This window comes from Pangasianodon hypophthalmus, chromosome 11 (assembly GCF_027358585.1).
Source record: "Pangasianodon hypophthalmus isolate fPanHyp1 chromosome 11, fPanHyp1.pri, whole genome shotgun sequence".
NCBI lineage: Eukaryota > Metazoa > Chordata > Actinopteri > Siluriformes > Pangasiidae > Pangasianodon > Pangasianodon hypophthalmus.
This window is the reverse complement of record NC_069720.1, coordinates 16,972,489-16,997,717: the sequence shown is the minus strand read 5'-3', so window position 1 is coordinate 16,997,717 and position 25,229 is coordinate 16,972,489. Positions and strand designations below refer to the sequence as shown.

Here is a 25,229-nt window from a genome sequence, read left to right as displayed (position 1 = left end):
ATTCTGTATAAACTCTAGAGACTGTTGTGTGTGAAAATCCTAAAAAATCAGCAGTTTCTGAAATATTCAAACCAGCCGAACTGGCACAACCAACCATGCAGCAACCAAAGACACAGAGATCAGACTTTTTTCTCCATACTGATGTATGATGTAAAGTACGTGAAGCTCTTGACCTGTATCTGCATGATTTTTTTTGCATTGATTAAATAATTGCATGAATGCGTGTATGTGTGTGTAATTAAATATATATATATATATATATATATATATATATATATATATATATATATACACACACACACACACACACACACTTTTTATATGTGGTTCCCCCAATTTCAGGGACCAAAAATAATTGGTCAAGTTAACAATAAAAATGACCATTTAAATTATTAACACTTAATTTCAACGTGGTATACTGGTCAATACGGTAGTACCGTAAGTAATGTTGTATGTGCGGCAATTTTAATTTTTTTTTGCTAAAACATTCATTTGAACACTTATGTTTACAAACGTGAAACCTTACTATCTCGTCACTTTCTAGTGACGTGAAATGCTGTGTAGAATCCGCACCTTATATGGTATTGTGTATTTATTAATGTGGTGTTTTCCTAGTACGCTTCAGACACACGTTGCTTCAACGGTGTCTCCAAATGGATAAAATGGATTTAAATATGATATTTTGCATGAGAAAAAGACCAATTCATGTAGCAAAATTTGGAATTATTTTGGGTTTTTGCCTGAAGCTATCGACGATGGAAAACCCAAACCTACAGAGATTTCAAGCCAAAGGGGGAAACACCATCTTATTACCCACCAAATGACACTCCATTTAACCTAAATTCTTTACCTTAATCTTTACAGATTTCCTGTTCAAAATTACAGTATGTATTTTTACCTCTAAAAATGAGACATTGCACGTCGTTGTTCACGCTGCATTTTACCAGGAGAGAGGGACTGAAAAAATGTTAATAATTAGCAGCTCAAACATCACTTTTCAACATCATTTATTATTTACACACAGTGGTTAGCGTAACGTTAGCTCGCTTACTAGCAAACATGGCTAATTTTATTATTTACACACAGCATTGTGACACTTCATTTAACCTAAATTCTTTACCTTAATCTTTAAAGATTTCCTGTTCGAAGTCACAGTTTGTATTTTTACCTCTAAAAATGAGATGCGGCATGTCATTGTTCAGGCTGAAATTTACCAAGAGAGCGCCTAATCTGGAAAGGCACTAGCAATAAGTTCCTGAGAAAGAATAGAACTTTTGAAATAATTCTTTCAGCTGAATATTTGAATTATTTTTAAACGAATATTTTAGTGAAATTTTCAACTTAATTCTTCACTGAATTTCCAATTTTATGATGTTTTTGACATTCACTTCCAAATTCAGTTATTTATTCTTAATGTTGTGTTCGTTCTTAGTACTCTGAGGACAATTTCCATGATTATATTGCTCCAGGGAACAACAGATGAAATACGTGGCACACTGAATTAGTTGCTTGCCGATTGTATCTTTGCTCTTGAGTTTTTCCAATAGCCAGTTATTCATTCTCGTTAATAAAAGTATTCAGAGAAAAAATAGGTGTGTCTGTTTTCCATTTATATCTGTGTATTTCTGCAAATTTGGTTCATTCTGAATGATGAAGTAACACAATATTGCACAGTATCATGATGCTACTTGATACTGTGATACTTCAGCTGGTATAATATCGTAAGATATGTTTCTGCTATTGCAACAACCCTAGTTTACACAGCTTTTGAATTCGCCCCTTCTCAATGTTTTCGTCTGTAGCCATGATTAAATATTCTGTAAATTAATTTGCAGGGAAAGTCAGAAATAAAAACACTCTTACATTTTAGCTAACTGTGGCTGCTGCCACTGTCACACGAAAGTAAAAACTGCAACGTGTTGGCCACCTATCATATCCTGTAATAGAGAAGCCACTGGCCAGTTGACATCAGTCTGCAGGCCACATTTGGCCCTGGGGCCAGACTTTGGAAGACCCTCCTTTCATGTAATAATTAATAATAAATTAATTAATAACAAATTACGTGCACGGTAGACATGGAGGAAAGATAATTAATCACTAAAGGGAACTTTTCTACAGAACATGATAGACAGAGGGACTCAAAAGCATTTAATTCTCATACAGTAGACTTAAGAGTACCTACAGTAAGACCCAAGGATTAACACCACACTCATTATAACAGAAAAATTACCAAAAAAAATAGAAAAAGAATACTTCTTGTGACTCATACCTGAAAATGATGCTTTGCAAGTCAAAAGGGTATTCAATGATCCCTGTAGTTGGAACACGGACCCTAAGGACATCTTGTTGGGTTGGCAGATAGGCTGGGTCTGCGATACGATCCAGATCACTTAGATAGCTAGATATTTTTAAAAAAGAAAAAAGAAAAATTGAGGCATGAGAGCAGATAATAAAATCCTTAATCAGAGTAAGTGGACCAGGCCTTCTTTGCAACAAGATAGAGGTTAGGATTCTGCAAATCTGGGATGGGAGCAGATATCTTCCAGCCTTCATCTGCTCTCCACCACAGCTCAATTAACCAGAGTCCTGATAGCATCCCACTGACATTTACAAAATCTAGTTATTAAAAAATAATGAAACGTTTGATTCCGGGGCATTAAAGCCTGAGTCAGTGGTAGTAGCGGAGACTGCAACAGTGCTCAGACTAAGAGAGATGGAACCAATTGAGAAGTTAAACAAATATATACACGTATCTAAGGAAAAATTATACGCATAATGAGGAAAAGACAAACTGTCAATGATGCATTTCATTTGGCATAATAAATAACAGAAAAAAATGGAATGTTAAAATCAAATACGAGACATCATGACAACACTGAAACAGAATGGTCTCTGGTGAACATGGAAACACTCACTATTTGGTGGAGTCAGACAGCTGATACTCTCTCCTGCGATCGTAGGCCTCCTGGATCCCCGGGTCGGCCCACAGCATCTTTATTGCATTGATGTAGGGTTGGTCGAAAGAGCACACCTTCTCCACATCCACCTCCCTCACCAGAAGAGCATTGGCCTGTAGATAGACAGCTGGTGAAATATTGGTGACTACTGTATACATCTTCATCTGGGAAATGAACAATGTTCTAGAGGAGAAAACAGTCTCAAAAGATTGTCTGTTTCTCATTCTGGGTGATAACCCTGGGTTAGGGTATGGAATAACAATTTCCTCCCCAGAGAATATTTGTAATTATTATGAACACTGGGATTCCTTTAACAGGAAGATCACATTACAGTAACTCTACACTGGAAAGTCATTGATACACGATTGTACATTCACACTTAATCAAATTCATGCTCTTTTATGGCCATATCAGAGGACCAATTAAATGGTCATTTGTTTCTAAAGCCTAGGGTTTATGGCTATACAATTAAATCACATCTTAATTGTGATCATGATTGTTGGCTTCCACAATTATACAACACAGACTGCATACCTCGATTTAGATACTAGTTTTGTTGAGTGTGGTGTGTTAAATCATGAGCTCACCATTCGTATGGTTTAACTATTGGGCTACTGGGTACTGTGGCGGCATTTTATTTCATTTGATTATAATTGTGACCAGTCTTTTTTTCCCCCCCATTTTCTCCTAGTTTGGTCATTTGCCAATTTCCACTAACTAGGCTGCTCTCTCCTATAACACAGCAGCGATCACCCTGGGGGGGTCAAAGCGAGTACACGCTTCCTCAGACACATATGACGTTTTATGAATTGCCGCTCATGCGATGTAAGAGGGCAAATGAACACACAGATGCCATCCCTCCCACCCAGAGAGCACAGCCAGTTTCACTCACTTGTATTCCTGGTAATGTGGTGTCATCAGGATTCATATTCCCCCAACGACAGGGTGAACAATTTTCTTTTGTTGGCCCATGACCAAGCTATTTTGATTCAAATATTCACAAACGAGAGGCTATAAAGATATATATTTTAACCATTAACAAAAAAGTCTCCCTACTGAAAAATCCTCAATATACACACACCTCTGACCTTATCACAATGATTTAATTCTATATTAAATGTGCCACGCTTAAAACTAATTTCCCCATTACAATTTAGCCATTGTTCTGTCCATGCCCTAACCTTTGCCCATTATATAGTTCACTATTAACAGACTACATTACATAGTGGAAGAGTTGTTTATTGAAAATATTAATAACCATAAATGAAACTATGTATTTAACACTGGAAAATGTAATGATAAAATGTTTTTTCCCCACCATTTAATAAAAGACATAAGCCACTTGAGGATGTGCTATACAGTGTTTTTAATCACAGATAAGTACAACGCCCTGTGAACTCACTGTAATGGAGGCCCTCGAGTGGCTTTACTTCAACTTACACTAATAACATTTACATCTTTTCTAACAGGTGATCTGCTTTACTCTGTGGGACAATCAGTATGTACAATTCCGCACCTTGTTCTGCTCGTACTTGTACAGGATCTTGAGGTGGTCCATGGCACGGATCATGGCCTGCATGGAGGTGAATATGTTCTGGTAGACGAGCTTGGTGTAGCTACGCTTGTCCTCTTCAGTGTAGCCCGAGCCATGAATGATGCGCATCTGTTTGATGAAGGTGCTCTTGCCACTTTCACCTGTGCCTGGAGGGAAACACACACAAAAAACCAAAAAGGTATTAAATATACCATAAACAAAACAATATATCTAAATACTACTATTACTATGACGAGAACAGAAGAAAATTTAATGTTCTTGAGAAAATGTCTAATGGGCCATATGTAATTACAGCGCTCATTGAGACTAGGCATTAGTAGTGAGCGGTATTCCAGGAAAGAATTTTCTACAATTACTGTCTCTACTGTTATTGTAGCAAATAGGCAACATGAGCATAAGAATATTTTTCATCATGAGTTATGAAGCCAAAAAACTACAAAAGCAGAATCACCATCAGACTATCAGCTTTAGCTTGTGTTTTGAAAAATTATCAGCCAGACCTGTTACTGCATAGCCACAAGACTGGTTTGGGCACTTTGTGGGTCAAAAAGGGTCTTCAAAACAGAAAAAGGCCACATAAGTGAATTCATACCTTTATAGCTGTTTATTATTATTTCCAGTAAATAATTTTGATGAAACAAAGACTGGTAAGACAGGAATTCTCTCGAGTAAAATTTTCTGATTACTAATTTTCTATCCAGTGTAAAGACATATACACACAGACATACACATTTCATCTGACATATACAGACCTCACCGAAGGTACTGGAATAGCAAGGCTAATTCTTCTGTTTTTGCTATACACTGAATACATTTGGGTTGAGATCAAAAGATGGATATTCACATCTAGATGTTAAAACAACTTAGAAAATGGCACCTTTTGTGCCAGACCACCCAATTTCTTGAAGAGCAAAAGTATTAAAGTAAAAGTCTTAAAGTCTTAAATTTCTCTGTAAATTGGCAGACAGAATGTTTCTGTAAACTTCTGAATTTGTTCTGTTGCTACCATCATGAGTTGCATCATCATGAAGATTAGTGAGGCCATTCCAGATGCAGCCATGCAAGCCTAAGCTGTGACACTACCTCCACCGTGCTTGACCAGTGAGCCTGTATATTTTCGATCATGAGTAGATCCTTTCTTTCTCCAAACTCTGAAATTTCCTTCACTTTGGTAGAGGTTAGTCTTGGTTTCAGAACTTTTCTGGATCATCTCTGTATTTCTTTGTGAATTCATGTCAGACCTTCCGATTCATAATGCTGATGAGTGCTTTGCATCTTGTGGTATGCCCTCTATATTTCTGCTCTCAAAGTCTTTTTCAAATGGTGGATTGTAATACTTTCATCCCTGCCCTGTGGAGGTTGCTGGTGATGCCACTGACTTATTTTTGGGTTTTTCTTCACAGCTCTCACAATGTTTGTCACCAACTGCTGTTTTCCTTGGCCGACCTGTTCAATGTCTGGTACACCAGTGGTTTGTTTCTTTTTCAGGACATTCCAAATTTTTTTATTGGCTATTCCCAATGCTTGTGGTATGGTACTAATTTTCTCTTTTTCGGCTTCAAAATGGCCTGCTTTTCTCCCATAGCCAGCTCTCTGGTCCTCATGTTGGTTTAACCTTTTTAACAACAAATGCCTTTGAATGTCAACAAATGTCTCCATAGGTGAAACCCAGGGTTCAAACCAAGAGCAGACTTTCAGAGCTATTAATTGTTTAAACGATCACTCTAAGAAAGCACACCTGGGCAACAGAAACACCTGTCAGTCTGTTCCAATATTTTTTGATCACTTGAACAAATGGGTTCAAACAAAAAGTGCCATGTCCTAAGTTGTTTAACACATCTAGATGTAAATATCAGGAAATGAAAGATGAACTTCTAATCTATCATCTCGTATTCATCTTTTGACCTCAAATGTCTTCAGTGTACAACAAAAATAAAATCAATTATTAATTAGAAAATAGTATATGAGAGAATTCCAGTCCTACCAGTCTATTTGTCATAAAATAATTTACTGGAAATAAAGTAACTAAACTCGATAAATAAATAAATAACTCTAACCTGACAATGTTGAATGACAAGAAGTGGTTTCGAAAGCCACAAAGTGACATGACAAAGCAAAGCATATTAAGGTGATCTGCAATGTCAGAGGTCCTTTAAAACAGCATGTTCCACATTTCAGAGGAAGCAAGTGGAACTACTGTTGTGATAAATGAGACGACTAAAATAAGAGGAGAAAAAACAGGTTGTCAAGCTGTACTCCACGCTGACCTCATCCTCTCTCTCTCTCTCTCTCTCACACACACACACACACACAGACACACACACACACACACACACACACACACACACACACAGCTGGCAGGAAGCTGATCAGGGAAACCCATTAAACAGCTAGGTTGCATAACCTTAGACTGATATATACAGCCATGTGGTGAATGGGAATGAGACAAATCCAAGAATCTATGAACAGTCATCACAGTCAACATCCAGCTCTTATCACCCACTACTTAGCTCGAACTACCTTAATTTCCTGGATGAGAGAATTGAAACCCAATGCGGCCTTCTGCAGCTGCAGCCCAGCTCCATCAAGGTTCGACATGTGCATTCTGAGATGCTTTTCTGCGCACCACAGGTGTAAAGTGTGGTAGGAGTTACTGTAAACTTCCTGTCAGCTCAAACCAGTCTGGCCATTCTCCTCTCACTTCTCTCATCAATAGGGCATTTCCACCCACACGAGTTCCACACAAGATCCTCCTTTTTATTTTTCACGTTAACTCTAGAGATCGTTGTGTGAAAATCCCAAGAGCACCTCCTGTCTGGGCGGAGCCGAGACAAAATTCCATGGGTGGAGACAACTCTGTTATGTTTTATGTGTTATGTGTGCGGTTTCATGTTGTACAGTGTTGTGTGGGTTAGGCTTACCAGCGGAGATGGATCAGGTCCAGCTCCACCCCCTGAATTTTTGTTTCTGCAATAAGGACTATCTATCTCCATCTGCCACGGTCAAAGTCACTGAGATCATTCTTTACCCACTCTGGTGTTTGTGGTGAACAATAAGTTAAGCTCTTGACCCTGTACAGGTTCCTTTTAAAGTAGCCCGTGAATGTATGTCACAGTGTAATGGGAAATATACATATATATTTTCTATATAATTTCAATAATGCTGAAGTCCCCTAAAGGCAAATCTGATAATCACATATCCTTGGTTACAGAAGTTTTGAAAAGGCATCAAAATGTACAATTTTATCCTGAAAAATTAAAAAAAATTATATCCAGAACCTGTTACACATGAAGTGGTTTTGTTTATACTCTAACGATGGATAGGGTGAATGATGCATTATTCTCATTTTACTTACTGTTACAGATAGATTATTCACTGCGTCTTTCTGGCTACACACACTGCAAATTGGAACTATTGTATCTCTAGCCATGCAGGTGTTTGGTGATAAAAATTATTAGCAGTTAAGATTATTAATAAGAGAGACAATGAATAGAAGGCCCTCCACTACACAAAAAAAAGTCTGAGGCTGTTGCAGACTTTTATATGTTGTGGTGTCTGTCAGTTTTTGTTTGTTATTACTATTGTAATGCAGTAAGACTTCATGCATTTTAAACAACAGGAAAAATCTATCATAGTTTAATAGAGAAAATTGTATTTCAAAGGAACCAATGCCTAAAGCATACATCTCATTAGGCAGAGTATATTGTTTTTATAGTTAATTTGAACTCAAAGGAAAGTTGTCCTGGTTCAGGTGGAGGTCCAGGAAAACATGGAATAGGCCTGCTTGTTCAAAATATGTTCATTTAAAACGTAATGAAGACTCAATCTGGGTTTATCTAGGCAATTTCGATGGTGACTTCGTATACTGGAAAATTATGGTTTCAGATGTTAAAATAAATAAATTAACCTTACAAAGCCTGGATGATTTATGTTTTCCTAGAAACACCCCTTTTTCAAATAATAAACTTTTAATATGATGGATATGACTATGCAATAAATGCAGCATCAAAATAAAATTTTATAAGACACATTTAAACACACCCATAAATGTGAGTTTGGATAGCAAGTGTTTTATCTGTCTAGCCAGATAGCAAATAAAGTTTGTTTTTATGCTTTCAATATAAGCATAAGCAAATAAGGGTTACTGTTACAAACAGTGTGTACAGTTTCTGACATTAAACAGGAATAAGGCTGCAACCTGTATAATGTGCACTGCGGTGCTTTCCCTAGAAATAATACAGTGTTTACTTGTGCAATAAATCTACATTCACTACAGTCTAAAGACTTGACCCGAGCTTGCAAAAAGTGACTTTTTTTGCGAGGTGTTCTGACAGAAAGTGAACAGTCCCTCGATCTCAGTACTTAAGGACAAATTTTCAAATGCTGCTGATGTTCATCCCTAACAGGTCATGCTGTGTAGGTTGGGCCACAGCCAGAAGCTTCCCTATGATCCATTTCTCTATGGGAGTCGTGACCAGCAGAAAACATCTTGAAAGATGCATAATAAAAAAAAAAAAATTTAAAAAAAAAAAAAAAACTCACAGCATCTCAGATACTGCATGGAGTCGTACCATTGCTAAAAAATAGCATTGCATGGAGTAATTCTAATCTCACTTCAGCATACTTTCATATTTCCTCAGTGGTGGGTACACAATGTGAGAGAGAAACTGGGCTACGCTCACCGCCACACACGGTCCCTGGGCAGCCATGGTCGTCATGGTAACACTTTAAAGCATTTAGTGCACACTAAACGATTTCAAAGAGTAGGCCAACAGCGGTACAGCACACCCCCTGTGCACGGCAAATAACAGGAACTGACCACAAATAGAAGTACGTTTAGAAAAAAGCAGTACACTTAATCAGCACTGAATATTTTTGTTACTTGATGGAGCATTGTTTGTTCCAAAAGAATATATTCAAGCAAAAAAATATATATCATATCTAAATATAAAATGTGATGAGGCAGGCTGTTGCTGTGCTCTGCTCAATGTCATACTCTACATCTGTGCAGCAAATCAATCTATCTAGTGAAACTGAAAGGCTAAAAATGGATCAAATGCTTAGGAAACAATGGCGCAGGGAAAATAAACCTCCATTCCCAATGAATGAAGTGCAATTACTTTAGTCAAGGTTGATTTTCTGTGAAGGGGGCAGGGGGAGTTCTTAACATTTAGCCTCGCAGGGCCATGTGAAATATGAATGTGAAAAAATGTTTTGCCATTTTAGACTTTCCTGCAAACCTGAAAAAGTTACATGAACATGTTTTTAATACCAAATAATAGGAAGATAATTGTCATTTCTCAGGAAGCACTCAAAGGTAGAGCGCCTGACCTAAAGACGTCCGCTTAATGCTGTTGCAGATTACAAATACCTGGGAGTCCATATAGACAACAAACTGGACTGGACATCAAACTCAACAGCACTCTTCAAGAAAGGCCAGAGCAGGCTGTATTTTCTGAGGAGGCTCAGGTCTTTCAATGTCTGCAACACCATGCTGCAGATGATCTATGAGTCTGTGGTGTCTAGTGTCATTTTCTATGCAGTGGTCTGTTGGGGAAGTAGCACGAAGGTGGCAGAAATAAACTGGACAAACTAATCAGGATCTAAACTATCATCTTCACTGGTACAGTTCTACATCATTATTTGTATATTTACGTATTAATTTTAATTTACTGATTCACTTTTTTTTCCATTTTTGTGTATATATATATATATATATATATATATATATATATATATATATATATATATATATATATATATATATATATATATATATATATACATATATACACACACACACACACACACACATACATACACACTGTATAGGTATATATTTATTTTATTTTTATCTTTCTTTCTTTCTTGAGAGCAATTGTAACATGGCAAAGCAATTTCCCCCTGGGATGAATAAAGTTCTCTGAATCTTTGAATCTTGAATTAAGATCATCCATTAAGCCAGCCCACAGCTGTTTCAGACAACTGTGGGCCGAAGTGAAAGCCGATATAATTTATTTTGTATCCTTGTACTTTGCCTACTCTCACCCTGGCAGCGAGGCTTCTTGTTGCCTGGGACAACAGTGTGATTGACAGTACAAAATCCTGCCAGTGCACTTCCACTGGTCCCATGGGCAGCTGAGATTCTGACTATGAATGGATAGCAAGAACATGAAGGAAAATGGCATGAGAATTTAATTGTGGGGCCTGTTGGAAGGAAAAACAGGAACATGGCAAGAAACCAGCCATGTAATAAGATGCTCCATCTGTGTGTGGAGCCCTGTTCTGATTTTATGAGCATTCTCAACATTCCTTGCCTTGTAATGGACTTGTATGCCTATTTTGGTCCCTGTTCAAACAAAACCCTTAGTACTAGTACAACCATTTGGATAAAATGGCAAGCTGTGATACTGATAAAGCAACAAACCATGTCTGTGCCCATAACAGAATCGTTGTGTAACCGTGCAGAAAATAACAATGGTGAATTATTCAATTGGGGCTTGGAATAAGGGGTGGAGTTTGACCTAGATTTCAGCAGGAGTAGAAGCCATGTTTTTTAAAAATTTGCTGACCTTTTTTTTTTTTTTTTTTTATTTCTACAAAGTAATCATAAACACAGCAATAGTAATATAGTAATATAGTAATTAATAGTAATCCTCTTAGCGATGGAGGAAGACCAGAAGACATTGGACCCATCAGTACTTGTTCCCAAGGAGACATACTAAATTTGAAGGCAAAAACTCAATCCACTGCTGAGATGTTGCCTCACATCCTGTTTTCAGTAGCTCTCCCAAGTTGCAAATGAAGGAAATGAAACTGTGCCTTTGGTGCTTGGCCCCCTATCAAAAATAAGAGAAAAAAATCTAACAAAAATCCTGCATTTTAATTTTCACTTTTTACTTAAAATAATTAAAATAATAAAAATATATTTTTTTTAATTAAAATAATCAGAATAACAATAAAACAAAGATTACAAAAAGTGCTCACAGTTTAAAGGCTACAGCCTGAGCTTTGAGAATGGTCAAAGATGTCCACAGTTTTTTTTTTGTTTTTTTTTTAAATAACTTTTTAATGGTCACACATCCTAGGCTACTTAAGACCATAGGATACTTCTGCATAGCTTAGACATGATATCTGTCTAACACACAAGGCCACAAGTTCTGTGAGGGAAAACTAATGTTTTGCTATGTATGAAATAAATCAATAAATGAACCTTTTAACAGGTGTTTTTTGTCTTTTTTTTTTTTTTTTTTTTAAACCATCATTGGGGCCTATCATGGTACCATCACTGGGCACAGACCTACAACAAAGCATTGTACGCAATGGCAAAATTGACAAAAGCATTTATGTACCATAAATGATCCATGCCTCTGCGTAGCATGTAGGCTTATCTCTGGCAAACATTTGGTTCCAGAAGGGAAATCATGAGGGAAGAGTTTGCATGGCATTAAACTGCATGCAAATTTACAGGCACCTTATCATTCTGTGGTCAGTAGTAAGCGGTGAATATTGTAAACAATGCTACCCCCTACAGCTGGCCACTCAGATGTAGCAAGCAATGTAAGGTGTGGTTTAAGGTCTGCTCTAATTCTTAGTGCTGTTAATTACATGGAAAATAGTTACTGATGTTATTGTATGCATCTTTCCCCATAAATACTGAGGAAGTTAAATGTCTAGTTGGAGGTCACCAAATCTCAAATTCAACAGTTAAACACATTATAGAGAAATCACTTGTACACCCATCAAATCATTTTGCCATGTTTTAGAGAACAAATGTACAAATAAATTAAGCTGTTGACTATTTGAGTTCTCATAATTTAAGCACCTAAGAACTTCATGGGTTTGCCTTTTTTCTATCCTGACGAAATACTTCATTTAAATCAAAAAAAAAAAAAAAATGTTCATGTTGTGAATCTGTAAAAACATCAGCACATGATGTTTTTTCCCTATCACCATACCTGTTGCATATACTACACAAATTTGTATCACAACTCTAGCAAACAAATTATTCCTCATGACAATTTGCATTCAGTACAACTGTGAAAGCTGAAGATTTTTTTTTTTTTTTTGCAGATTCCAGTTTACTAAGAAATGGGAATTTGAGCAAAAAAGGCAACAATAAAACAAACGTTGTTGGCAAACGAAAGAAGAAAGAAAAAGAATTAGGGGGAAAAAAAAATCTACTGCCTCCTCACAATTTTCTTTCCTTATTATACTGACTATTTATTGTTACTTATGCAATGCAGATTAATGCACTATTATATCAGTGCAATTCAATGTGATGTAAATTAATATCTGAATGTATTTATTTTTTGCAACAATTTTTGAAATTTTTTTTACCCCTGCACAAAATTAATAAATAAATTATAAATAAATTACACAATTTATTTATAAAGTATAATTGATAAATTATAAAGTTTTTTCTTTATTCAAATGGACTTTAAAAACATGAAAAAATAGTAACAGCACCATCTATAACAAATAGTGCAAACAATGGTTCTTTTATATGAAAGATATTTAAAGAAAGAATATTTTAAAAAAAGCAAAAAAACATTGCACTATTTGTTACAGATGGCGCTGTTACTATTTTGGCACAATTTAGTGAACCCTTCTTTCTCGACAGAGTAAATGGGGACCATGTCTTTCATGACATGAAATGCCACCACAACTGACAAGTCACTTTGGGTACTTGGGGTATTAATATCAACTCCGAGTTCCTTCCCCGTTTACAGATTGACGTCAAATCAACATGACTGCACACAGCATCAGAAATAAACAAAGTAAAACGTCTTACCTTTACATGTGTCGTACTGTAGGCACAGCTATTAGCTTTAGATTAATCAACATATAGATATATTTGTTTGTTAAATCTATAACTTTGACTAAACAGTTCACTGTCTGAGAAAGAAAATATCCCTCGCTCCTCCGAGTTAGCTGCCTAGCTTGTTGCTAACAAAATACGAACAGGGGGGCGTCAACTTTCCCTCTTCATCTGCCGAATGCCCCCAGGTCGAAAATGGCGTAATTCCAACAAGTGAATTACTGCTTAGGATGTAATGCAGCATTATATTTCACATAAACATGTTCATCTGACTTCTCAAATCTGTACCAATTCCATATCTCTGAAGTGATATTTGAACCTTTTGCTACGAGCTCAGTCCTCTGCGAAGTGCTGCCCGTTTATCTTGGTGTTTTTTTGTTTTTTTTAAATAAATCTAAGCACACAGTGTTTGGGCGTTTATCAGGTTAAGAAGGCTGTGTGTTCCTTTGTATTGGTTTCAACTTTTAACCCTCTGGGGTCAACGGTAGTGCCGGCACCACCACTTGCAGTTTTTAATGATAACAGCGAAAAGAACTTAAAATGCTCCGTCTTTTTTGATCGTACGCATAAGAGTAATACATCGTTTGAATCTGTAAAGGGTCTATTTTTTTTTGTGTACACTCACAATATCAACAAATCATTGTGCTACTTGACACAGAGAAATATATCTACGGAAAGCTTGAGGTGTCTACTTTTAAATGAAGCGAGTCAAAACGAAAACAAATATTCTCAGATTATGTAATCCATATGAAACCAAGGAGAGGTACAGTCTTTCCATCTCACTTCATTATCTGATAATGACCTGAGGCGGGACACACCCACACGCTATTCACAGGGAAAATAGTTCGGTGATTCACGTACGAGGCACACGCCGCCCTGGACAATGCCATAAAAAACATCACGTTTCCACATAGTTTCTTTCTTTGACTTTCCTACGCGTTTGGATGTCGGCACGCTATTCAGGCAAGGAAGCTCTTCAGATGATTTTGGACAGCACAAGGGTGTAACAGTAAAAGTTAAATTAAATTACAAACTCGTCATCAAATATGAAATTACCAACCACTAAGTAACAACCAAATCATTAGCCATGATAAACAGAGTTCTAGCGAAACCACAACTGACACGCGCAGGGTGACATCGGCTTTTTTAAAAACATGTCCACAAGAAAACAGTGAGAATGGAGTTAGCATTTCTCCACCTTAGTGGATGTTGTTTTTAAAAAGCTTCCTTTTCAATGACCAAACAAAGTGTATTTTCAAAAATATCCATATACGTGTGGAAAAGGCCTAAGTAAAGCAAATAATATGCATGGATCAGACTGCTCATTTTAAATACCTATGAATATTAAATGTCCATCAAGATTTTGAACCATGAAATACAGAAGTGGGCTACTGTTTTAGAACTGGCACCATGGCTGGGCCCAGATCACCATGACTTTTAGCATCGGTGGTTTAAAGCACTTAAAGGGAGACGGCAGTCCATAACCACAGGCCTAACCTCAATCATTAATGGAAAGGGGTAAGCAGATACACTAGCAGTTCATAACCAGGTAAGTATTAGTTGCAGTACACTATATACAGAAACCTGCAGGAAGTAAAATGTTTCTCCATAAAGCAATGGATACTACTGTTGCTACAACAGAAAGAATCTAGTCACCAGCATTGCTAGCTGGTGGATATCCAGTTAAATAACTGCGTCTTTTAGGAAGCGTAAAAGCAATCCTCATCTCCCTCTCTTTCACTTCATGAGCATCATGTGACACAGCAACAGCGTGCGTTCATGTGTGCAGCAGTAGTGTGGGCTGATATGGGGAGCGGCTGTGGAGGACGCCAACACACTCTTTCTCCCTCTCACACAGACACACACACACAGAGCTCGGCCTCGTTCTCACAGCCTAGCCTCTCTCGCTGCACAAGAGCGAGCGAGCGAGTGCGCGCACACACACACACACACACACACACACACACACACACAGTGTGACAACAAGAGAATAAAACAGCAAAGCAAACACGAACTTGAACCAAATACACACAACTGCCAGCCTAAGCTATAAACTCATTACATTCAGATGAAACCGGATGCAATTGTTCTCAACAGGCAGATGGCTGAAACATCAGAAGGAACAAACATGAATGTGGATATTGAAAATTTTAAAGCTCCGTCATAGAAGCATGAAAACAGCTGCAGGGCTCTCAATAAGTCAAACTGACAACGCAGGACCACACTGACAAAGCACTTCCTGATGATCCATTAAAGCACGATCATTCAGAGACTAATGTTACCAAGTCCAAACACCAGATATATAACCTCACTGATTCCACACACTGCACTCATGACAGATGAGCTCACTAATCACATAAGATCACAAATTCCCAGAGTCTTTTTGTTGTTGCTGCTTTCAGAAAGAGGAAAACCACACAGGAGTATCACTTAAAAGCATCTCCAACTACAAAAATGTGGATGGTGAATTGTGATTATATAAATTGGTACTTGAGTCAAAATTGTTAAGTGTTCAAGTGCCCCTGAAATCAAAAACAGTGTTTCCGAGCATTTTTACACACGAATACAAGAGTATACACCGATCAGCCATAACATTATGACCACTGATAGGTGAAGTGAATAATACTGATTATCTCGTTACAATAGCACATGTCAAGGGTTGAGATATATTAGGCAGCAAGTGACCAGTCGGTTCTCGAAGTTGATGTGTTGGAAACAGGAAAAATGGGCAAGAGTAAGGATTAGAGAGACTTTGACAACGACCAAATTGTGATGGCTAGACGACTGGGTCAGAGCATCTCCAAAACAGCAGGCCTTGTGGAGTGTTCCCAGTATGCAGTGGTTAGTACCTACCAAAAGTAGTCCAAGGAAGGACAAGCGTTGAACTAGCGACAGGGTCATGGGCACCCAAGGCTCACTGATGCGGGCGGGGAATGAAGGCTAGTCCGTCTGGTCTGATCCCACAGAAGAGCTATTGTAGCACAAATTGCTGAAAAGTTAAAGCTGGCTATGATAGAATGGTGTCAGAACACACGGTGCATCGCAGCTTGCCGTGTACGGGGCTGCGTAGCCACAGACCAGTCAGAGTGCCCATGCTGACCTCTGTCCACTGCCAAAAGTGCCTACAATGGACAGGTGAGCATCAGAACTGGACCACGGAGCAATGGAAGAAGGTGGCCTGGTCCGATAAATCACATTTTCTTTTACATCGTGTGGAAGGCCGGGTGCGTGTGCATCGTTTACCTGGGGAAGAGATGGCATCAGCATGCACTATGGGAAGAACGCAAGCTGGCGGAGGCAGTGTGATGCTCTGGGCAATGTTCTGCTGGGAAACTTTGGGTCCTGGCATTCATGTGGATGGTATTTTGACACATACCACCTACCTAAACATTGTTGCAGACCACGTACACCCCTTCATGGCAACGGTATTCCCTAATGGAAGTGACCTCTTTCGGCAAAATAATGCGCACTGCCACACTGCAAAAATTGTTCAGGAATTGTTCAAGGAACATGACAAAGAGTTCAAGGTGTTGATTTGGCCACCAAATTCCCCACATCTCAATCCAATCGAACATCTGTGGGATGTGCTGGCCATCAAGTCCGATCCATGGAGGCCCCACCTCACAACTTACAGGACTTAAAGGATCTGCTGTTAACGTCTTTATGCCAGATACCACAGCACACCTTCCGGGATCTAGTGGAGTCCAGGCCTCGACGAGGCTGTTTTGGCAGCAAAAGGGGGACCAACACAATATTAGGCAGGTGGTCATAATGTTATGGCTGATGGGTGTATCTAGGGAAAAAATTGTTCCGGAGATATTCTCATTTAAATTTTATAGTTTGTCACTTCTGGGAAAACAATTAATACTTCTTTGATGACTCAACCTGTACCAGTCTTGTGTTTGTCCAAATGAATGCTCTCTAGAACACTTATGTGCCACCCCCCGGCAAGGGTCTTGGTCTACAGCACCAGGACATTAGCAGCAAACAAGGTTCATTGGAGCATTTCTGGCTTCCTGAACACTAATCCCTCTTCCAAACATCTCTTGAGGGAGGAAAATAACGGTTAGAGGTTATTAATTTTGAAGATAGCGGAATTTGTGCAAATGTGCAGTTATGTGACCAACACTTTTCAGATGAGCGTTTTACCTTTAACCTGGGACTGTTCAATACTGAAATGTCTTGTTATCTCAGGCTGACTGAGAATGTAGTTCTCCATCTTCATACACCATTGGGGCTTTTCTATCAGTAAGCATAAGCATCTGACTCAGATGCATCAGATGCCTTCCGGTGATGACCCTGCGACTCTGTCACCACCAGCACCACTGACAGTCAAGATTTGTCCAAACGCATATGACATAACTCCAAAAACGTACAGAATCATGTCTTGTCTACATCATCCTCCTCCTTAAAGTCAGGGGGTGTGGGTGAAGGTGAGAAAACCTCCACATTTTAAAAATGCTTTCTTTAAATTGTTTGCTGTTCTTTTTTTGTTTTTTAAAAAAAATTGTTTGCTAATTCGCTAATCTCCTGTTAAATGCATTTAAATACAAATTTACGTTTAGCACATACTGACCAGTATATGATACAAATCCAGATCTAAAACGTATTAATTTTGCAGTTTGTATATACAGCAAGCTTGACTATGGCTTTATCTCAGTTCACATTCTGCACTGCTTTCCGGCTCTAGCTTATCTCTACCGCGGTAAGCCATCACTCGTCTCTCAGTGCTCTTCCCTGCCAATAAGCCTGTAATTTCTATAATTCTGAAATGTATTAGACTGCAGCCCAATGACCAATACAGCACTACAGACAACTGTGTGTACCCATTGCAGAGCTCCAGATGCCTGGAAGAAGACATGCAAATTACACAAAGGATAAAATAAGCAGCTGAATGACAGCTACTTCAGAAGACTTTGTTTCCGTGAGAAATTTTGACATTTTAATATTCATTCTAATGCATACTTAATGCAACTAAGTGAAGCTACTGCAATGGCATTTAGTAAATGACTGATACACAATCTTATTAGAATCTTTGAACAATTATTCTACAACATCTAAACAATGATTTTAACCATTTAATGACAGAACACACTCTGAGCACAGGAAGTACTATAAAACAACCCCAGTCTTCCAGGTCAAAACATAGCCCAGGCACTTGACTACACTTGGCCCAAACAGTTGGGGCTGCACCCAAGACCGATTCCAGGCTTGTTTTAGAGGATGGGCTCAGTCACCGGTTTGCATTCATGTAGAAGAGTTCCTTCCGAACTGTGGATTAATTGCACAATTCCATACATCACTCTGGCTTGAAAATGGAAGGCATTATGTTCATCTGTTTATTGTTTATTATTTTCCTTCTGTACCAACATTCAAGTGGTGAAGAACATTTTTTTTTTTTTTTTAAATTCACAGCATGTCACCTTGCAGGAATAACTGCAAATGAGGAATCATTCTCATCTAAGAAGATCAGCCATGCAAGCCATCATGACACGTGCGTTTTCCTCAATGCTCTCAGTGCAAGCACTCACACCAGAAAGGTGAGCCAACTGCAGCACTCCAGTCCTCTGAACTCATGGTCGTATACATCGATAAGGCTTTCAGGAAGTCATGTGACAAGTTCACGTTACTCAGTAAAGAGCATCAAAAACAGCTTACCAAATGCACCAAACTCTAGGGGCAACCATTGCAGAGTCTGGAAAAAATACAAGTGTGAAAGTCTTTTTCATGGGCAGGGCTGTAAACCCCAAGATAAAAAACAAACAAAGGCAAACTACATTTAACATCCACATGATTTTAACTAAAGAAAATTCAGACAACCACCGCCCTTTTCCATTTTCAGTTGGCATTTCAGGTGTGAGAGTTTACTAATGCACAGCATTAAATTAATAACAGGCTAGAATTTCACCACTGAAAGTCAAATCCTTCACCAGGCCTGTCATGGTGAGCAGGCCTAAGGGGGCTGTACCCACCCACTCAGTCTGCTAGGCCAAAAAAAAAAAGTTCTGGTCGGCCTGTCAATTTAATATATACTAAATTACTTTTAAGCCAGTGAGGAAAAAAAAAAAAAATACACTTCTGAGAGAAAAATCTATCAAATCACTATTCATACTTTCTTGATTGACGAATCCTTGCAGCCAGCAGGGGCCTAGTGATTCCTTAGACTGGCTTGACATTGAGGTCAAGGTTAACCTGAAAATAGCATTATGACATGAGTGAACTACTTTCTTTACCTTTTCTGTCACAGTTTTGCTAGTATGGTCTGATTATATGGGGTGAGGTGGGCTTTGTGTTAAAGTCATTTAGTTACCCATAGTGATGTTCTCTCATCTCTGTTGATCCGTGATCTAAGTAAAACCTGACAATTCCCAAATGGATTTCTATTCACTTTGTGTCCTACTTAGAGCGAAACATACTTAAGCTATACACTAAACTGGGATCCTATAGGACCCTACAAAAAAATTAGTGGGAGCGTGTGGTTTAGACTTTCATGCTGGTGGGAGCAGGCAGTCAGAAATAAAGCACAAAAACCTGAATTACTGGCACACTCATCTGTATTTGGGTGAGAGCATAACTGTTAGTTGAAATTTAGCTTCAATATTTTTCACATTCTGTCTCAACAGTTCAACATATTTCACCTTAAAATAAGATGCCTGGTTTAATTTGAAAAATCCCTTTTTTAACAATCAGTGTATCAATAATTACCACCTAATAAGCTCCAGAGGCACTCCTCTTACTTTCACAGGTAATGTTTGATGGGAAACTGACACACATACTTGGCCAAGGTTCAGACAGACCTGGGATCAGATCTACTGGGGAATCACGCCATGCCATAAGCTGGAACTGAACCCAGACTCTGCTCTTTTGCAGTGCAAATGTACACACTGGTTTGAGATTTGGCATCAGGTCACAACCAGATCCTTTTTTTTTTTAAGTGAAAAAGGGCTACCAGAGCAAAGAAACTACACACAAGCTCAGAGGGCTCCTGAGTGGTGCAACAGAAGTGTTCGCCCTATCGTCGGAAGATTGCGAGTTCGAACCCTAATGATGCCACAGCCATATCTGCGGCCAAACTGACCGTGCTCTCTGGGTGGGACAGTTGGCATACTCTCTCACCCCTGCTCACCTCAGTCGCCTTGCAGGTGACCAAAACAGGGGGGAAAAAATGGGAAACAAAGAAAGAAAAAGAATATACCCATAAGCTCCACTACACCAGATCAGCTTTAGGCCCTGGCCCCTGACGAGGACAAGTACATGGTTGTGTAATGGATTTTACATAGTGAACCACCAATAGCAATAACAGTGCTCACTTCCAGAAAGCATACCACATCCTGAACCTTCACGAAAGCCTGAAAGAAGACTGGGGTGAATAACGGTTACTGAGTGGTCAAAAACTTCCTGCCTTGTTTCCTTAATGCGTATCTTCTTTCTTTGCCCTTCCAAAAGATCTCATAAAAGCTACTTGTGTTTTCTGTGGCTGGGTATGGACTTACTGAGCACACAAGCTGCACAAGGTAGGGCTTTTAATGATGCTTTTAACACCACAGCACAAGATCAGGCTCATGACCATGTGCTGAACTACACACTACACTCTCTCATTACCATTTGCACAAATCTATCAACAAACCATTAAAGAATTACTATCAGAAACTGGATGACACATTTGTAACCCACCCCGGTGTATCAATTTAAAACAATTATTATTAATAGATGACTAATCAAATATAAGTGTTTTCTTCAAGTCTGCATGCTATATAGAAGGAAAGTTTGAATTTTGGGCTATGTTACTAATTTTGGTACATGTCCTACAACGCTGATGTTCAACCCAAGATTCACATTAAGTCTCTGATATAATTAGTTGCGTCATTTCTACATTCTTCAGCACAAACTCAGAGGAACAATGTAAAAGTCCACAGAGACATATCACATGGCAACCTCACTGATTAACTTCTGTCTATTTGATTTTCAGCTATTACCTTTCACATGTATTCATAACAGCATTCGTTAATGTCTCTGAGAGCAAAGCACAACCAAGACTGCAGTTCTGCACAGTGGATTGGGTTGTGAATGAAGAGGTAACTATTTTATTGGGAAACAAAATTATAAAAACGGGAGTGGTCACACGAGACGCAGCCACATTTAAAAAATAAAAACTTGCCACCACATTTGCCACCTAAATTCATTTCACAGAGAGGTGTAGTACTCCTTTACAACTTAAAAACTCAAATCTGATTTCTTGATCTCTGAATTACACAGGAATGATTTTCAGGAAAAAACAGAAATCAGACTTTTCCCCAACTGAATTCAAGCCATGGTTTCAAATTCAATTAAAATGAGATTTAAAGACATGCAACTTAACCAGTCATTCAGTGTGTCAGTTTTACTGGTATTCAGCATGCAGTGGCAAACATGGCATACATCACTCTTTAGCCTGTGACTGTGATCTGCACCAAATCAGAACCTTTCCCGGACACTGACCTCAAAACATAATCCACAGCTAAACCTCCATATGGGTAGCTAGCTAACTTTCACATACCATGCACTACTCAGTAGCTATGTTTACAATTAAAGATTTAACAACCTGAACAAATTCCTTCTGATTGCAGATTCTGAATTAACTGTTTATATGTATCCTAAAGTGCACATTCTTACAAATGCAGGTTCTATGCAGAGTGTTTTACATGTGATCCGATCCATAAGTTATACGCATGGGGAGAGTGGGCTTTGGTGTCAACATTACCATAAATAAAAATGCACAAGTCTCATGAGTGCATCTCGTCAGCTTTTTAATTGCGCTGCTTGGGTTTTAAATCATTTTCATCAAAACAAAACCTAATCCAAGTGTAATTATTAAACAGTCAGAGAGAAGAAGAGTTTGTGAGTGCAGAAAGGTTGCTCAGCAGCTCATATCTGTACGTCATTCTGGAATAATGAGGTTATGGTTGTGGAAATTAACGTGAAATGCGCAGATCCGTTGGTATAATGACCTTACTTATCTGCTAATGTTACCGAAATTACAATACGAATAACTGCTACACATCCATGGCTCTCCAAGTGGTGTCTGAAAACCTCCAAGAAGCAGTGAAGCAAAGCCATTATTTTCTTTCCCCCATCTTGGTCTTGGGAATTGCCACCCTGCCAGTCTGCTTTCCCCATCATACGCCAGCTCCCGACCTGGGAGTGTGAAGGCTAACACGTGCGTACTGTGAGACACATGAAACCAACTACCAGATTTCTACCAAACTGCTGCTCATGCTGCAACACACGTAACACGTTCAGAAGAAAGGGCTTTCTGCCCTCTTCCACATACATGCCTAGTGTTGCTGTGATTGACAGAGAGCATGCAGCCCCTCCCACCTAGAGAGCATGGCCAATTGGGATCCCTTGGCTCCTGACCGCAGATGGCTGTGGCGGGATTTGAACATGCAATCTCGTGATGATACGGGGAACGTTTTTCTGTTGCTCCACGATTTTCTACTTTTATTACACCTCTCTAAGTACCGTCAACTACAATCTAAGCACAATTTTTATAAAGCTGCATGGAAAGTTCAGAAATAAAAAAAAACTATGGCACCAAAATATAGCAAAATGTTATTGTAGATATATATATTGTTTGTTTGTAAAATAATTCTGTACGGACAGAGTCTGTGTTTTTTTTTTGCCATCCCATGTTTAACCCTTGTGTGCTGTTTGGGTAACCAGTTTTAAAATTTTACTTCAAGAGATACCATACTATTTGGTTTTTTTTTTTGCAATATCAATACGTGCTTGGCTCATCTTCTCAACTTAACAAATCTTACTGATACATTCGCTATACACACCTTCATATTTATATTTCAGAGACTGCACCAAAATAAAACAGAAAGTGGTGAAATATGAACTGATACCAAGTGCTTTTTACAGAAATAAAACAGATAGGTAAATTCACTCTGTCATATGACATTACCTCCATGTGTTATTTGCACTCATCCCTAAGCTCACACACCTCCTGGTAGAAGCATCATCAGGTATGAGGAGTGGGTTTGGGTGCTTTACTTTTGCTTTACCCAGAAACATATTTATTTAAAATATTTTAATATTTTCTGTCTCAAAGTCAATATGAGCCATTAACAGCAGACCCATTGCTAAGTAGAGAGCAGAACACAGCATGCAAGCTGGCACTAATCTAATAAAAAAATAAAATAAAATTTTATCATCATCATCATCATCTCTCGATGCAATCCAAATGTTTTGCTTATTGCAACAAGATGTCTCCAAAAGCCAAACGAGTGCTAGAAGATTATGGAGCTCGTAGGCATGCTAGTAGCAAGGTGCACAGCCATGTTAAGACATTTCAGCAGCTCTGTCGCTCACTGGTTCCAGCCTGCTTTTAAAAGCTCACATACCCAGGAGGAGAAGTTTGAGCTCCCTCCTTGCGTCTCGCTTGTCTCGGCGAAGCTGTTTATCGATCTCGGCGTTGATCCTCTTCGACTCCTTGGCCTCCTCACTCAAGCAGCAGGCCATCATCGACTCCAGCGTCATCGCCGCAGTGGTTCAGAAAAAGAGCCGACTTTTCTCAAACAAGCACAAAGGCTGCTGCTGGCAGGTGGTTCCCTTTTTTCAGCGTTTCGATGCAGCAACAAACACAACGAGAAATTTTGTTAGCTGCTAAAAATGATGCACATCGCGTAGGCCTTTCGATGTATATATATATTTAAAAAAAAAAAAAAAAAAAAAAACAGGGTGACCTGCTGACTAGCTAGCCAGATGAAAACGAGTGAGGATAACAGCTAGGAAAGGATCTGGGCCCTGAATCCTTCAATCTTATGCTGAATAGAGAGGCGAAAAACGCAGTCCTGGCTATTACACAGCCAAATAAAGCAAGGCGACAGCACTTGAATCTGGTTTAGTTAGCATGAAAGCTAACGGTAATAGTGTGTGGCTGGATGTGATATCTGAGACCAGCTGTCTAATTAACACGTCTTGCTACCTGCTAAAGACACTCCTTCACTGCCGTGTGATATGCTGACTACCAACTCGAGTTGTCCCGGTGACTGCGGGACAAAGCTGCCTGCCGAGACATCCGTACTGGATTTCTGCTAACTAGCCTAGCTAACCGCCCCAGTACCGAAACCAAACAACGCCAGAGTAGTCGCACAGAGCGCCCGCAAAACCGTCCATCAGCTAACCAACACGCTAGCTAGCTAGCTAAAATCCTGGCCCAGAAACGGCGAACAGCGGCGGAATGAAAAGCATTACAGCGCCAGGCAGTGCCGTCTGCAGCCGTGTGCGGTTGATTAGCGCGCTAGTGAACGTTAGCAAACCCTGGCTTTACAGCGCAGCTAACCCACCTAAACCCCGATAGCCAGCAAGCTAACAGTACACAGGCTAAATAGCTAGCTATACCTTTTTTTTGTACCTCAAAGCATAACCGCGACAATTCATTTCTTTCTATACCATTCCAGGAATGCTTCACTATTTTTTTTTTTATGAATGCGTTATGCTAAACCTAAAAGCCACCGGGGTCTTCTAATTACTAAACGAATTATTTCAAGCTCGTCGCGCACCAGCCCCGTACGCTTTCTGTAGCCTATGAACTGCACATTACCGAGAACCATGGAAATGATTGGTGATTGACAAAGGAGAAAAGCCAATCAGAACAAAGAGAGCGTCTGAAGGCGGGCTTTCGGTTGAATAAAGCTTGGTGGAGAAAGAGCGAAAGGCCCGAGGGGCGTGGCTCACCGCAGAGCTCGCTGTCTGAGTGGACGGGCAACGCCCCTTAGCTTGGTCAATATTCCACAAAGTGGTAAACATGGGTGGATCCACCTGAATGAAGTGTGTGCGTGTGTGTGTGTGTGTGTGTGTGTGTGTGTCCACAAAGGTAGGTACATATATCAGTTTTGACTTTGTGGGGACA

At 39.1% G+C, this 25,229-nt stretch overlaps 1 protein-coding gene across 1 annotated transcript in view; it reads right to left on the bottom strand.

Annotated features, from left to right (window-relative positions):
• LOC113527868 (guanine nucleotide-binding protein subunit alpha-11) overlaps nt 1-24,929 on the bottom strand; it is a 35,684-nt gene extending 10,755 nt beyond the window's left edge. Inside the window, exons 1-4 of the mRNA XM_026916010.3 lie at nt 23,719-24,929; nt 4,474-4,658; nt 2,916-3,070; nt 2,270-2,398 (exon numbers count right to left, since the gene is read on the bottom strand). Coding sequence (XP_026771811.1) covers nt 2,270-2,398; nt 2,916-3,070; nt 4,474-4,658; nt 23,719-23,854 — 605 coding nt within the window. The 5' untranslated portion in view covers nt 23,855-24,929. The remainder of the gene's footprint in view (nt 1-2,269; nt 2,399-2,915; nt 3,071-4,473; nt 4,659-23,718) is intronic.
• Between the last annotated feature and the right edge of the window lie 300 nt (nt 24,930-25,229).